Here is a 15,265-nt window from a genome sequence, read left to right on the forward strand (position 1 = left end):
CTAATTCTATTTCACATTAATTCAAAACTGATCTTACTTCTAAGATCTATGAGTTAGCAAGTTTTATACACTCAAGAGTACCATTAGCTACATACAATTTACCTTCCCTGGTTTTATTTGAAATTAATGCTAGAAACATAAGAAACATGCAAATGTAAGATTTTAGAGTACAGTTCTTCGGTTGCATATGAATTCTACAGTTAGGGAATGTGCTTTGAGAGTATTCTGCCCTCAGCAGTGGCAATACACAGCAGCAAGAAAGATTATTCCTATTACATTTTGCAGGAGTAGAGATTCTGTTTAACATGGCAAAAATAACACATTTTGACAGACTCAGGATCAACAATACTTTGGTTTTATACTTGTGTCAATAAACACCAAGTGAAACAAAACAGTACATAGTTTCTTTGCAGGGAGGACCTTGGTCCCTGTGCTACAGTGCTGGTTCAGCAGGGAGGAGGGTGACAGTGGTGGAACCAGATATTAACAACCCTGCAGAAACTAAAGTTGGCACATTAGTTCAGTGTAACTTACAGGGGTGAGTAACTGGCTCTACAGAATGACCCAGAGTATTGAAATTCCAAGTCTACTATAGGCATTGAATATTCTTTAGCTATATACAAAGAGCCTGTGCTTCTAACATTGGCACTTCATTCTGCCAGAGTAAATCTCTTTCCTTCCCAGCTTTTGCCATGAAAAAATTCAAACAATACTTCTATAAAATAAAACTGTATCTTTTAAAGCGTCAAGAGCATATTATACATATTCCACTGTATTCTGATATCCCTTTTAGAGTTAGGAAGTCCTAACATGGAGGATGAAATCATTAATGCTACACGTTTAAAGCACAGTAAGCCGTGCAATGCGACCAACAGCCTTTGCTGCATTTCTGTTGCATGGGAAGGATGGAGTGGCTCGACTGACTGAATAGCGTGGCTCTGTGACAGTGTTAGCCACATTAGTACTTGTGTACAAAGATAATTACTTTAAAAATTGCTTCTAGAAATAACGGTTTCATTAAAATTAGACTTCAACCTGAAGTATACCTAAATAAAAATTCCCGACTGACACAGTCAGCATGGCTCAGTTTGGTACAGGAAGTGCTGGTGCTGATCTTTCTCACTCTAGAGCAATGGCCTCTCGTCTTCACAACCCCATAAGCAACAAAATCACACAAATAACACATTGCAAGCAACACCGTGCTTTTCACAGGCTGCTATGTTTTCATTTTGCCCTCTGTGGCAAGGTTACAGGGTACTCTGAAGGGCATGGGTTGACAAACATTGCTCTAGAACTAACACTGTAAGATCCGAACAAAATATAAACATACAATACATAGTCACATTTAATTAACTTCCAGTCACTGTGCAATTTAAATTAAACTTTTCTCATTAATACTTTTTTAAACTGTAAACCACACTAGAGAGACAGAATAATTTTTTCAGCTTCTTTAGAATGTTATGGCTCTTATTTTTTTAATCTGAAGTTGCCTATAAACTTGTATTATAATATAGATAGTTATGTTTCTCCTTCAATTACCATTAACTGAAGTTAGGATACAGAACTGAAGACAAAGTCCACTGCCCCCAGGGCAGATGAGTGAGCTACTAGTTGAAAGAGATACTCCCCAATTACTAAAAGGCTGGTAAAATGTGCCTAGAAGTTTTCCACAAAAGAATAAATCTGTTCTATAAATTTACTCTGTGGGCTTTGGTCAATAACGGTACAATTTAATTGGCAAGTCTCCATAACGCAATTGCTTCTTCTCAAAGAATTGAACTGAGACCAGCATTTCACATGGACGAGTTGTCAAACAGCAATGTGTTTCAGCTCCTGCATGAGAGTAATTCCTAAGGATACAGTTGTACAAATGATCTGAGGCCAATGTTTGACATGGGAGGAAAAAGTGAGACTTGGTTGTGAACTCATCAGGAGCCACTTGCTACTTATAGTATACAGGTAAAAAGTTGACAATTTTATAGAGCCTCTTGCTGTTGTGGAAGTAGCAGCTTCTCACAGCTGCTGAGCTCCTTCGTGCACTCAGAATGCAGCTATTACTAAAAAGAAAGAGGACGGTGGTGATCAACAGAAAAAAAAATACTGGTGTGACAAACTGTGTATTGAGCCATGCTAAACACTCCTTCAAGACAGATTTTCTTTTGCAAAGCTAGAAGAAATTTCCACAAAAGTTTTTTCTTTTGTTTTTTTAAAATAGAATTTTTTTTTTTTTTTTTTTAGTTAATAAATAAAATACGCTAAAAACCATTGGGTGCAATACTCACTACCCAATGCTGTATATACAAATGCAGACATATAAAAACAGAGCAGTTGACCTTGATCAGGTAAAAAGAACTGAAAGAACTGAAAGTGGCTTCTTAGATCACTGACTCCAGTCCCTGGTACTGAAGGCACTAAGGTGTTTCATCCTTTTCCCAAACACAGTAAGCTTCAAGCCTGAAGAGCAGTTAGGCTGCCCCGAGCAGCTCCCACAAAAGATCACTACAGAACATAACAGCTCTAATCCTAAAACTTACTCTGATTTCCAGCCTAAATTTATACCACAGCCAGTTAATTCTTTTGCAAACATTGACTGTAATACAGGGAAAGCCTGTCTCTCTTCTCAGGTCTCACCCCGATTTATACATTTCCTGTGTATGTACGTGCACAGGCAGAGAAAGAGACATGACAATCATACTCCTGGGTATCCTACCAAAGACAAGCTCACTGTATTGCCTGTTCAACCTTCTGGAACATAAGTGACCAAGACATTGTGCAATCTATTGCAAGACTGCTGAAAAATAAAGGCAACAATCATCCTTCTCAGTTACATGGACGACAATTCCAATTGCTTTAAGAATCATAATTGTATATTTCTGTCTGCTAGTGCTAGAAAAGTGCAATATGTAGAGGGTGTATTCAAGTTACAACAATTTTATTCCCCTCCCTTTGAACAATATAAATTTGAAAAATAAGTTATTAAATTACACTGAGTCCAGCACCCTGGGTTCCACTGTCTTGTAGATTTTGCTGAGAAAGACTTCCACCTTATCATCACCCAAGTGACAGATGTCCAAGATGCAGACAACGTGTTTGCCATCTAGATCCATTGCTGCTTCTACAATTTCATCTAGAAGTTTAGAAAAGGTGTTTTAGTATACATACAATAAAAAGGTATAGTATATGTTCAACTTACTTTCAGTGAAAAACCTCCCTCTAACTATTAAATGCTGGCCTACTGGGATTTTTTTTTTTTGGTAGAATTTTACTAGTAAATTCAATCACTATAAATGACAGCATCAGAACTTAGATATAGAAAAGCTGAAACATGCATTACTTAACCATCAGTTATTCTCAGATTTCATAGTATTATTCAAGGAAAACTGAAGATGTTTTTAAATAAAATCAGGTCTATCTATATAAACGTGCAAGAAAACATGATGCTTATATAGCACTTTGCAGTATGATCCACATTAACAGTGTTCACCATATTTGTTGTGAGGTGCCAGTAATTAGAAGCATAATCTGAAGGAAAATAATTCAATAGCGGGCAAATACTTCACTTTATAGGCACTGTAGATTGCATCAAAGCAGCTGTTCAAAGTGACACCAGTGAAATGGATTGACTGACATTCCACTCTATTTCAAAGCAAATCAAGCCAAATATTCACATGCTCAGCCACACATACTGACCTCTATGTCAATATAATTTTGCAGCAACAAATAACTGCAAATACTATCTAGGTCATTTAGGAGTTTGTGACTAGGATATTAAAATACTATATTCAGAGTATGAGAACAGCTCCAGTAAAAACTGCCTTGACAGTTCCACGTTACATCTGTTTACTAAAGGTGGTCACACAGAATTCACATCTCTCTCACTGAGGAGGTGAACAGTGTCTGACCTACAACAGAGATTTCTAGAGGGGATTAGCTCTTGCATTTGAAGATAAACCCAGAAATGATAAATGAGTAACAGGAGTGAAAACCAGTCTCACTTGAAAGTGGAAACATGTCACGAAGCCTTCCATTGCTAGGAGTCTTCTGCTGACATGCAGAGATGCAACTCATACAAGACAATAACGTATCATTTTGAATGTCTTCTAGTTGAAATAAGTGGGGATCTTCAGGACAAAACAGTGGAAGAAATGCAACATCTATTGCCACATCGTGGTTTATACCTGTTGAAAAAATAATATTTACGTTAGCAGAAAACTTCATCTTCAGCCCACTAGCAACTTCACGCACCGTTTCTTCTTCTTTTTAAAAATCAAACTATCGCAAGCTGAACATTGATTCTTATTTACTTGTTTTTTGTCCATTAATTAGTAACTGATGTCTAAAAATGTATTTCTCTCTATATATATCTATACATAAAAACATTCAAATTGATACAATGTTATAACACACTATGATTTAAGGCTAACAATGCTGTTAGCTCAGAAAATATTAAACCAACATTGGAAGCCATTTCACACTCCTTTTTAACTTTATTGCTGCTACAAGGGCAGAGAAATTAACTTTGCAACAGCATGTGGTGCAGAAATTGTGCTACTTTTGTCTTGAATATTATAAGTCCCAGGATTTTAACGACTGGAAATATTCAAACACCTTCTCTGCAAATCTTCCTTTTAAATTACAGGAACTTAACATGAGCATCATTAAGCTAGGCTATTCCATTCTCCTTTTAATGGGAAAACAAAATCAAGCAGATTAATATTCCACAGGAATGCTAGCAAACAGATACACATCAAATTGCATATTTATATTTTAGCAAATAAATGTCAATCAATTGATACTTTGTGCTAACCAGAAGCAACAGAGAGCAGTTGATGAGTATGGCTAAAATACAGCCCTTAATTTTCTAGCATGGAAGAATGGCATTTTAGGAGCAACAGTACTCAAAAAACAACTCAATGAGAATAAAGCTCAAAAGAAGCATTTATAGTTGTCCTTTTCCCTTTAAGAACACAACTGTTTCTGATTAATACCTCTCTGGCAGGAAAGTCAACTGACAATCAAGTGCAACTGAATAATTTACCTGATTATGTCAGACTGGTTGAACTAGTCAACAGAACCTACCTCTAACTGTAATAATCAACAGCTTAAGGACTACAGACATTCTTCAAATGCTACACATAAAACTATACACAAAACTGCAATTATATGAAAAGTGATACTAGAAACAAGATATTCAGTCACGTCATTTAAAGGTATTTTTAATGGGAATTACAGCATTCCGGTAAAAATTATCCTATAATGACTTTAACAAATATCTAAAATGCCAATAATTTTTTAAACTTCAAAAAATACTCAGAACCAACTAATTAATTTAGAGAAATTGTTCAGTTTCCGATGAACCTTCAAGTCATTCTCAAGTTAATGCAGATCTTATACTGCCCTTGCTTAACCTGTTTCAGAAGCCGAGCTGCCAAATACTTACCCAGAACTGTCACTTCATAATACCCAAGGCCACTGGCACTTTTAAACTCACTGATGTTTTTATCTGTTCTGGTTTCATGTGGCTGGTGCACTGCTGCATGAAGGTTGTACTGTTGCATAAGTAAGTCTTTGTGCACATAATCAAATTTACGTGGGATGCTTTCTGGAAAAATTGAGCTGTGATGCAAATATTTCATTAACTTGTCTTTCACTTGTGCCCACAGGTCACTCTGCCATGAATCACAAGTTCTTCCAGTTTCTTCAGTTTCAGGTATATCACTAATTCCTTCTTGGTCTGTTATAAACAAGGAAAATATTTGGTTTCTTATATGCTCATAGAATCTAATCACTTGTCTGCTAGATGAGAAATATTTTCATTAGAACATTTCAGTTACAAAGACATGGCAGAACGTTCAAAACATACAATGCAATGAATTAAACTAGGGTTGGAACACGAGTAAACAGATAACCTCAGAGGCGAGACTTGCAGTAAAAAGACTTATTTCACCACATGAAGAGCATCATCGTGGCCTGGTTTTGGAGAGCACGTAGCTTGTTTAATGAACAGCCAGAAGCCATGAAAACAAGTTTAAAATGGGTACAAGTGAAGGTGAACTCTTCCAGCCCTTGCACAATAACTATATGCTTACATTGAGGACTATGTTACATTTAAAATTTCTTGCTATACAGCCAATGACAGCTCCATTCTTCTTTCCTAATACATGTCACTTAAGGACTGTTAATGGTAACACTTTAATAATTTATTTTGTTTTGGATTTCTGTATCGGCTCTTTTTGTACATCTACCCAATGACTATTCAGAAAGTGTTACTTTGATGCAGGCTGCTATGATATGGAGCTGCTAAGAGACAGAAGTGCCAGCAGTGCTAATACACAGTTATAAAGGGAGAGGAGAAAAAAATATATATCCCATAAATAGCTTCTAGAGGCAGCTTAGGGCAGTTTCATTTGCTGGTATTTAAGAAAAAAATGGGACCACAGTAACAACACTATTAATACAAAACTTTAAGTAACACTTTTGCATTTTATAAAAATAAGTATATGATACTTAAGTAATTGATACACAATCTCGGAATACCGCAAATATAAGGTATCTTCAAAATCTGATGGGACACAGCACAGAAAAGTGTTCACTTTGATACATACACCATAATTAGCAGGTTTGCTAAGCAAAATATAAACATGCTGTTATTTAGATAAAACTAGCGTCAGCTAAACAATTAGGATTTTATACAAGACTAATAATACTGCCAGTAGGATTGATGTTATGTGAGAAAAATATGTGCATATGTTTGGTAGCTACATTTACTAACATATTCATATAATTATTGCATACTTACATTACATGAGAGACTGATTCATTTATTTTGGACTACACTCAAAATATCAGCCAGCTGAAGTTGAACAGTGTTTCACATGCAGTGAGGAAATATCAGTGTACGTGACATTTTAATTTAAGAATAAAAGCATCTACATATATCTGTATTTTAGATGTAAATATCTAAAGAAAAGTGTCCAAATGTATCTAATGCAAGATTTCTTTACTACTGAAGCATTTCACATCCTTTTTTTTTAAAGCAACCTTTTAAATCAACTCATTGAAACCACATACATTCATTCATGTTATGAGATCTACATGATATCCCAGCAATTCTAGAGAGAGTAACTGAATAGCACGACAAACACGACAGCTACCAGAAATTCCTGTAAAATAATTTCAAATAAGAGCAGTCAAGCTGATTTCTTGTTTTTAAAAGCAACAAAAAATTTCATCGAAGACTAATTATCAAACTTGCTTATGGATATGTTTTCTCACATTTGAAGAACAGATCTCTACATAGTACCTGAGACTACTCTCTCTCTGGTATAAAATTTCACTTTAAACAATTACCTATACAATTTTTTTTTCCAATTTGAAAGTTTCCTCATCATTTCAGTCTCTTAATATATTAAACATTTGGGAAAATTCACTATAATTTCTAGTGCTTTGAAGCAGCACAATGGAGTAGGTCATTATGATCTACTCTGTTCTATGATTCTATGATTATCAATAAGCTGCAAAGAAAACCTATTGAGGTCATTCCTAAATTAACATGAATGGCAAAAATGAAAGGATGGACAACTTCATACATAATATAGCTATACACGGAAGTAAATTGGCAGATCTTAATTTTGGGACAGATGTTAAGCATTTTAGATAAAATTACATGGCTCAGAGTGTATCCAGTCAGCTTTGAAAAGAGGAAGACATGTAAAAATATTTGAATCAAATAAAAAACAGATCAAGCTGCACATAATGATAACCAACAAATTAGACTTCTTCCTTTATCCAAAAATACTAACCGCATAAAACATGAGTTTATTTTTCAATTCCAGAGGAAGCAAGAAAAAATTAATAATATTAACTGAGAGAAATCCCTAAACCAAACATCATACTTATGACTGGCTTCTAAGTTTCATCCATTTCCTCTCACATCTTGTATTTGTCTTTTTAATCAGGTACTCACATCACTTTGAGACTACCTTCCCAGATAGGGGCAATTTTATCACTTGCAGATCGCTACAGCAAGAAAGCCATCAACAGAAAATGTGAAGTCTTATCCTACTCAGTGTTCCTGAGGTACAAAACTAACTTAAAACTTGTACAAACCAACACAGAGAACGTATTCCCCACTCTGGAAAACAGCCCAACACTGTCCTTCCAGCCATCCTTTAGAACGCAGGGGACATGACTGAGCAGAACATTAACCACATACTGACCACAGTGTCTCCCTAGAGGGTGATGCAGCCAGATGAACGGAAGAGCTGTCTTGACAAACAAGGGTTATAAGGGTCTTTGTTGCATATTTTGGACCTGAAGACAAGAAGCAGGCTTAAACCTCCCAAGGTTAATGTAACAACTATTTGCAACATACCTGTGCGGTGCTGTACACTGTCTGATACAGCCTGTCCATTTTTATCTTGCACAAAATCTTCCTGTTGAAATTCATTCAAGCTATAAAAAGAAAGTTATTGTACATATATATATATTTAAAACGTATTTAACCTCAAACACTATGCAGCAAAACTTCAAATCTTGACAGATTTCTAGTGATAAATGATACAAGCTCAAATGAGAGAGCACTACTACCTGGTTTCATATCACGAGACATAAAATAGCAGCTTTACATAATGAGACCTACAAGGTTCAGTAAATCAGTTCTAAAGAGTTTAGCACAACAGGTGCTGTATTTCTTTGCTTTATGAAGTAGAAAGTATTTCACACTCAAAACGCAGTGCATGTTGCCCTCTACTGGGCACCTATTGGAAATAGCACGTGTGACACTAAAAGCCGAACAGCACAGGTGGCCAACAGGTTTATGACTTGATTTTACAAAGCAGGTGCACAGCACGCTGCTGCACGTCCACATCAGCGCCCTGCAGCACTCAAAAACAAAGCATGAGTGCAGCTGCATTGTCACTCCAGAATCCAAAATGATAGAGAAATTCCAAATATATCTTTTCCTTTGCCATACTACCCTGTTGTAACAACCAGTTCAATCAAGCAAACTAGCTATTTGTTATAATTTCATTTTTGACCATGAAATTTTGAATTAATGGTAAGCAACTATTCTCGAACAATCTCTAATGAATGACCTAGGATATTATACTGGAGAAAAATGTTACAGATAATCTGCAACGATGATATGGTAAAATAAGCTCTTAGGCCCATTTCTTTCTTTCTTTGCTCCATTCCTCTTACTATAAAACACACCATGATGTCTGGATAAACTTACAAAAAAGACTATCTTGATTATCTTCCATCACAAACAACTGAGACATAGGCAAGACTTTGTCAAGCCACCACTAAAATTACAGACTACCAAAACAGCTGCTAATAAAATATTCTACCTGCAAATACACATGGACAATATATAGATAGTGAAAAAGGAATCAAAGATGAACATGCTCTTTAGTGAGACATCCTATATTTCTGTCACAAAGATTTACAGGTTTCTTTGCTATTTTTCCCATTTCATACTAGGATGTATCTTGAAAATTTCATGTTTCATAACAAATTGAAAATACCTAAAAATCTACTGAATCACTAAAAGGAACTACATTGTGGTTTTTTGGAAATGAAAGTACACTTTATGAAATGCACTATCATTGTGGTATGGGCTAAGTCCTGAAGCAACCTTCTTGTGATCTTTGACTCTGGGCACAAACAAATACTCATTTAAGCAGCGCAAACTGTGCAACTGGTTTCAGCCACCTAAATTTGTAAACATAAAAAGCTGCCACATAAAGAACTTTAAAGCAGCCTGACCCTACTTGTTTTCCACCACCCACTCAAGCTTCTGAGCAGAGTTGTGTTGAAAATGTTGGTAAATGAAAACCTGTATGTGCTTCTATGTGACTTTGTAGTCGTAAGTATTTTTCAATTTTTGAGGTCCAGGGCAACCTCAGAAAGATACATGCAAGATGTCAGATCTAAGTTTATGCAGTAGTATTTTTATGTTTTCTGACGAAAGGTAGCAGGAAAGTCTGTCTCTTTCTAAAATGATAATTCAGTAACTACATTGTGCTTCCTATGGCATTATTTCTAGATAAAAGAATGTTTCCATGAAAATAGTGTCTTACAAAGAATTAATTCCTTTTACAAGAACCATCATGGAAAGTAATTACTGTGTATGCATAACAATAAATTAAACATTTACATGCCAGCTATATTAATGCACTGTCATGCCATTGGAAGACATCTTCAAAATTATTAAAAGTAGTCTAATAAAAAATTAATGCCTACAAAACTAATTCTCACTTTTGAGACTTGGACTGCTCGACAAGAGACATAAAAGCCTTGCACAATGTCAGGAAAGGACAGGTCAGAAATCAATGTGTCAAGTTCAATACATGCCAACTTCCCTCTTCATTAAAGCAGAGGATTAAACCAGGTCATACTGCTGACAAGTTGATATTTCAGTGATGGTTTCTTTCTCTTCTAAAATTGTCTAGTTTTGGAGGTGAATAGGCTCTGAGTTAGACCTAGCAGAACCTCTGAAAAATATGAAAATGACTTGCCACGACTTGCGCCCACTTCTTTCACAGAACCGTAGCTGGGATGATTTCTCCTACCTGCCCAACATGTTATTCCTACAGGATGGCTTTGTGCTGGCTGTGTGCATACAGGATCAGAAGTTAAACCTGCTCCTCTACACACACAGTTCATATGCTGCTTTGCCAGCCAGTGTGCCTGCAAGCCACTCGATACAACCCAAATCCTCCCATTTACTGCAATATCCTGTGGCTGTTGCACATCAAAACGCCCACACTCCTATTTTGCCTCCGCCAGCTTTACAAGAAGTTGTGCCGCGCCAAACTTGCTATTCCCAGACTGCATTCTGCAGCCTCCCCTTTTCACAGGTGCCCACTGGCAAAACAGCCTTTAATCAGTATTTCCAGATGCACTGGCATTCACCTTTTCCATCATTCTACTTTAAAGTATTGTCAGCAAAAATAACATTAATCAAAATAGAAGGCGGATGAATACTTTTAGAAAATATTGGGAAAATAAGCATGTCTTGTGCTTTACACCTATTTCCTAAGTCCTGGGACTAAATGTGATAAAAAGACTTAACAAAGAAAATACTTATAACTTGCAGCTATGCCCAAATGATGCAAGGAATTAAAGTCTCTCAAAACAACAAAACAGCCCACTCACTGATATAACTGGTAAAAGCCTTATTTTCTAGACTGGTTTGAAATCAACTGTCATGACACCATTACAGTATATGCATCTACTGTGGCAGGGAACAGAGAAACCAAACAGCCTTCTACAATAATTTGACAAGCCTACACAAACTGATTGCTGATGTCTACGAATTTCTCCCTGAAAAAAAATCTGATTTACGTGAAAAAGTCTAAAGAAAAAGTCAAATTCTTAGAAACTTCCAGCCATGCAAACCTCAAGCTGAATTTCCCTGTGTTATAGAATCCCCATCCCTTAGTTCTCATCAGAGGGGAGGGAAAAAGGAGAAAGGGGTCTAAGGTACACAAACATTTAGAAGCTGCAAGGACAGAAGCATACAAACAAGCTACTTTCAAGCAGTGCAGAGTGTGAGCGTGTAGAGCACCAGCAACTCCATGGTAACTGCACTGCTAAACTTACGATGATTAAAATTCTAAGAAAACTAGTGGGTTTTTTTCACTTCCACATAAAAATAAGCCTTTCTGAAATTTTTGATCTTTCACCATTCACAATAAACTATCAATTACACTAATTTGGGGTATATTAAATGCTTAGAAGTACATGTTGAATCTCTCTACTAGCAAGGAAAGAAATATCAACAATAATATTAAATTAATCAGTTTCCTCTTACCTTGTTCTTTCCGAAAACCTTTATAAGCAGATAAATAAGTTACCTCAGAAATGTAGGAACTGAGGCTGTCAATAAAGAGCCTTAAAATAAGCTTTTACTGTTTAAAAGCAAAAAAACTTTAAAAATGCAACATGCTGAAAAACTGCACAAAATACTTGACATAAAATAATCAAAGCTAGAATATATACTTCAAAATATATCTGTAATGTTGTTATTTCACCAATGTATTAAAACATTTCAGTGAGAGCTGACATTCTGCTACTTCTAAGCAACAGAACAGAAAACAATGCAATTTTAAGGTATGTCAGGCTAACTTTCTATTTCTCCTCTGCAATTTTGAGAATTCAGCACACCTTCATAGTTAATTACAAAAATGCACAAGTTACCTTTTAATTATATAGAGTGAAACAGCTTTCCATAATCCAACACAGACTTTCTCCTCCTTTAGTTGGGGTTCTAGCACTAATGGCATAGAGTGGACACACAGGTAGCAAGGACAGTAGCAGATTGAGAAAAGCAGAGAACAAAGTGAACATGCCTTAACTTTTTGCTTTCACTTTTAAGAAATGGGGAGAAAACATTCTTCCCACCCTCCACCCCCAAGAAAAAATGGAACATTTCTCAGCAAGCAAAAGAAAATAGGATTCCTCACATTCTAAAAATCTCCTGATTTTCCTATGGATTTGTGTCACAAGTCCCTGCAAATTCCTGCACCACCTGCAGAGATGTGACCTCAAAGCCAGGTGTCACGCTTTTAATGAATGGGCTGCAGAGCCAGGCAACCCTTTCCCTAGAAAATGCTGCATCTACCAAGAAGACCAGAGGAAACGAGATATGTGGGCTCAAAAGAGCCTTGTTTATCCCACAGAAAAAACTTTTCGAACTTAGCTTCCAATAAATGTTTTTCAAGAAAACAGGTATGCTTGTAGGGCAGTAATACTGGTAGAATGGGTAACCACTTACAATGAACTCTGTCATTAGTATTATTGCTATATCCTGGGCACCACCATTCTTTGTTTTAGGAGGAGGCAAGAGGTGCTAAAAGTAAACCAAGAAGGCAACTGAGGGGCATACCGACTCACGACACAAGCCCAAATCACCACTGCCAAAAAAACCCAGACATCTGAAGTTATTGACACCGAAGTATTCAAACATTCAAGTTACCTGAGCTGTGTTTGGAACAAATGACAAGAATTTATGGCCCTTAAACAAAACCCATGAAAGAAACCAGCTTCTTACCCTAGACTAGCAACAACACTCATTCAGTTTTCTTAATAATTTCCCATTTGTAGTTATTTCATTAGGTTCCATACTTCTCAGCAATCTGGATTTGAAATTGCTACCTGGATTTTTTTTAAAAATATCCTCCTCTGGATCTAAACCAAGTTCAGTAAAGACTGAGTGTAAGGTAGTGGTAGGAGCCAAGTGACTTCTCAGGGACAACTATACTTACACATCTGTAGCACCAAGGATCATGTATAGCTTAGCCACCACTGGCAAATCCATTAATGCTGTTACATTGTTCACTCTGGTTGCTCATCAAGCATCCCCCCGCCTACCTTTGACTTTCCTACTTGAACTGTTACCTCGGTGAAACAAAGACTACTCTGCTTCCCATGATGGACCCCTGTTATGATATATTCCCTAGGTAGCATTAGTAACAATGTAAAAATATGTAAATATATGTGTGTATACATATGTATGTAGGTATATATAAAATAAATGTAAAAATGCTTAATAACATACTTAAAGTTATGTTTCAGAATAAAATAATCCAATATATTTGAACTAGAATCAGTGCAGAGGAAGAGAATAGAAAATACTGAACTCTACACTGATCCATTCTTTCATTTCACTTCCATACAGATTCTTGTCCTGTAAAAGTTTCACTTCAAATATCTTCGTTTTATCATTGAAATTATTCAACATAATTAACTTCACATAACTCACCCAAGTTTTCTTCTTGCAGACCGTGTGAAATAGGGGTGAGATGATACAGGAACAACAGATGCACTTCCCCTTAAAGTAGGAAATTCACCATTATTTTACAGTATTTAGCTACATGAAAATACACAAAGCAAAGAACATGCCTGTTTTTCTTGCAGGCAGAATGCACCTAAGACACTCAAAATCCACTAACGAGTTTGCTGTAACGCTGCCAAGACAGAACTTCTATTCACCAGAGTTTCCTTAGTCTTGAATTTTCATTCAATCTGAATTATATTTCATCTCATTTTCCCTCAAAATATTCTGAATATCCACACTCTTCCCACATTATGACTTCTGGATGTGAAAAGTCAAGAAGAAAAAGATACCCTTTGCAGCAAGAGAAATCCACTAAAAAAAAAAAAGACGTGACTGTCTAGATTTTTGCAACATTAAAACTGTCAATATATACATCAGGCTTTTAATACTAAGTATGGGTACACTAGATTTTGCACAGACATTGCAACAAAAGGCAATATTATACAAGCAAATATTTTACTATTCAACCTAATACGGATGTATCAGCCAAATTATTTTCTCTTATCCATTTCCTTACTACTTTTACCTCAAATCTCTGAGATTAACAACAAAGTCATGTAAGTATTAATCAGAAGAGAGCATTGCAAACCAGACGCCTGCTTTGATCAATCCTTCATTAGCCTGAACAGTATAATTGTCATCACCTGATGCTAGCAAAAGTACCTAACTACCTTTTACACATTAAACTAAATAAGCTTTTAAAGCTTTCTTACATATTTTCTATGGCTTGGGTTCTGAACTAATTTCCATGACCACTATTTAGGAGATCCACAACATATTTATAAAGAGAGCTTACTGTTCTGCATCTGTATTTAATCTGCGTGGTATCTTTCTCTTGACTGAACTTTTTGCTTGAGGAGCTTGGTGTTGATGTTCCCCAGGAGCACAAAGTGGCCCAAGAGAAGACTTGACTTCTTTATTTTGAAGGCTGGTGGCTTTTTCCTTGTAAACACAGTCTTCTTTGGACATAGCAGAACTTTCAGGACACTGAGAAGTATCTTTCTGCAACAACAGTTAATTGTTTAAGCATTTCAAACCACTTAAAGCTACTGCTTCCAACTCTAAAACCTGCAAGTTTTAAAGTGACTTTTAATGGAAAAGAACAATTTACTCTACTTTCTGCAAATCATGTTATATCTAGCAGAAATTATCTTCTAATCATACGAGTAAGATAAATTCTGTCTAGAAAGTGGGAATGAGTATGTCACAGTAGTTGCTTCTCCCACATTCTAATTAACACTACGTTATGCAGTCAAATTAGTAACTTCTAAACAGTTACGTAGTTTTACGGAGGACTGTCATAATGCTTTCAGAAAAGCACTGAATCACTGCTTTTCAAAAAGTTCTAAATTATGACTTTCAAAACTTTTGCTCTCAACATAGGAAATGAAGTTTATCAAGAGACAATGTACCTAGGTTCTG

General features: G+C 36.0%; 1 protein-coding gene across 1 annotated transcript in view; it reads right to left on the minus strand.

The window, feature by feature from the left end:
- Positions 1-15,265, minus strand: part of RADX (RPA1 related single stranded DNA binding protein, X-linked) — a 26,806-nt gene continuing 11,541 nt past the window's right edge. The window contains exons 10-15 of the mRNA XM_065643189.1: positions 14,640-14,845; positions 13,769-13,837; positions 8,375-8,454; positions 5,441-5,734; positions 3,996-4,178; positions 1-3,127 (exon numbers count right to left, since the gene is read on the minus strand). Of these exons, the coding sequence (XP_065499261.1) occupies positions 2,982-3,127; positions 3,996-4,178; positions 5,441-5,734; positions 8,375-8,454; positions 13,769-13,837; positions 14,640-14,845 (978 nt within the window). The 3' untranslated portion in view covers positions 1-2,981. The remainder of the gene's footprint in view (positions 3,128-3,995; positions 4,179-5,440; positions 5,735-8,374; positions 8,455-13,768; positions 13,838-14,639; positions 14,846-15,265) is intronic.

This window comes from Caloenas nicobarica, chromosome 12 (genome assembly GCF_036013445.1).
Source record: "Caloenas nicobarica isolate bCalNic1 chromosome 12, bCalNic1.hap1, whole genome shotgun sequence".
Lineage (NCBI taxonomy): Eukaryota > Metazoa > Chordata > Aves > Columbiformes > Columbidae > Caloenas > Caloenas nicobarica.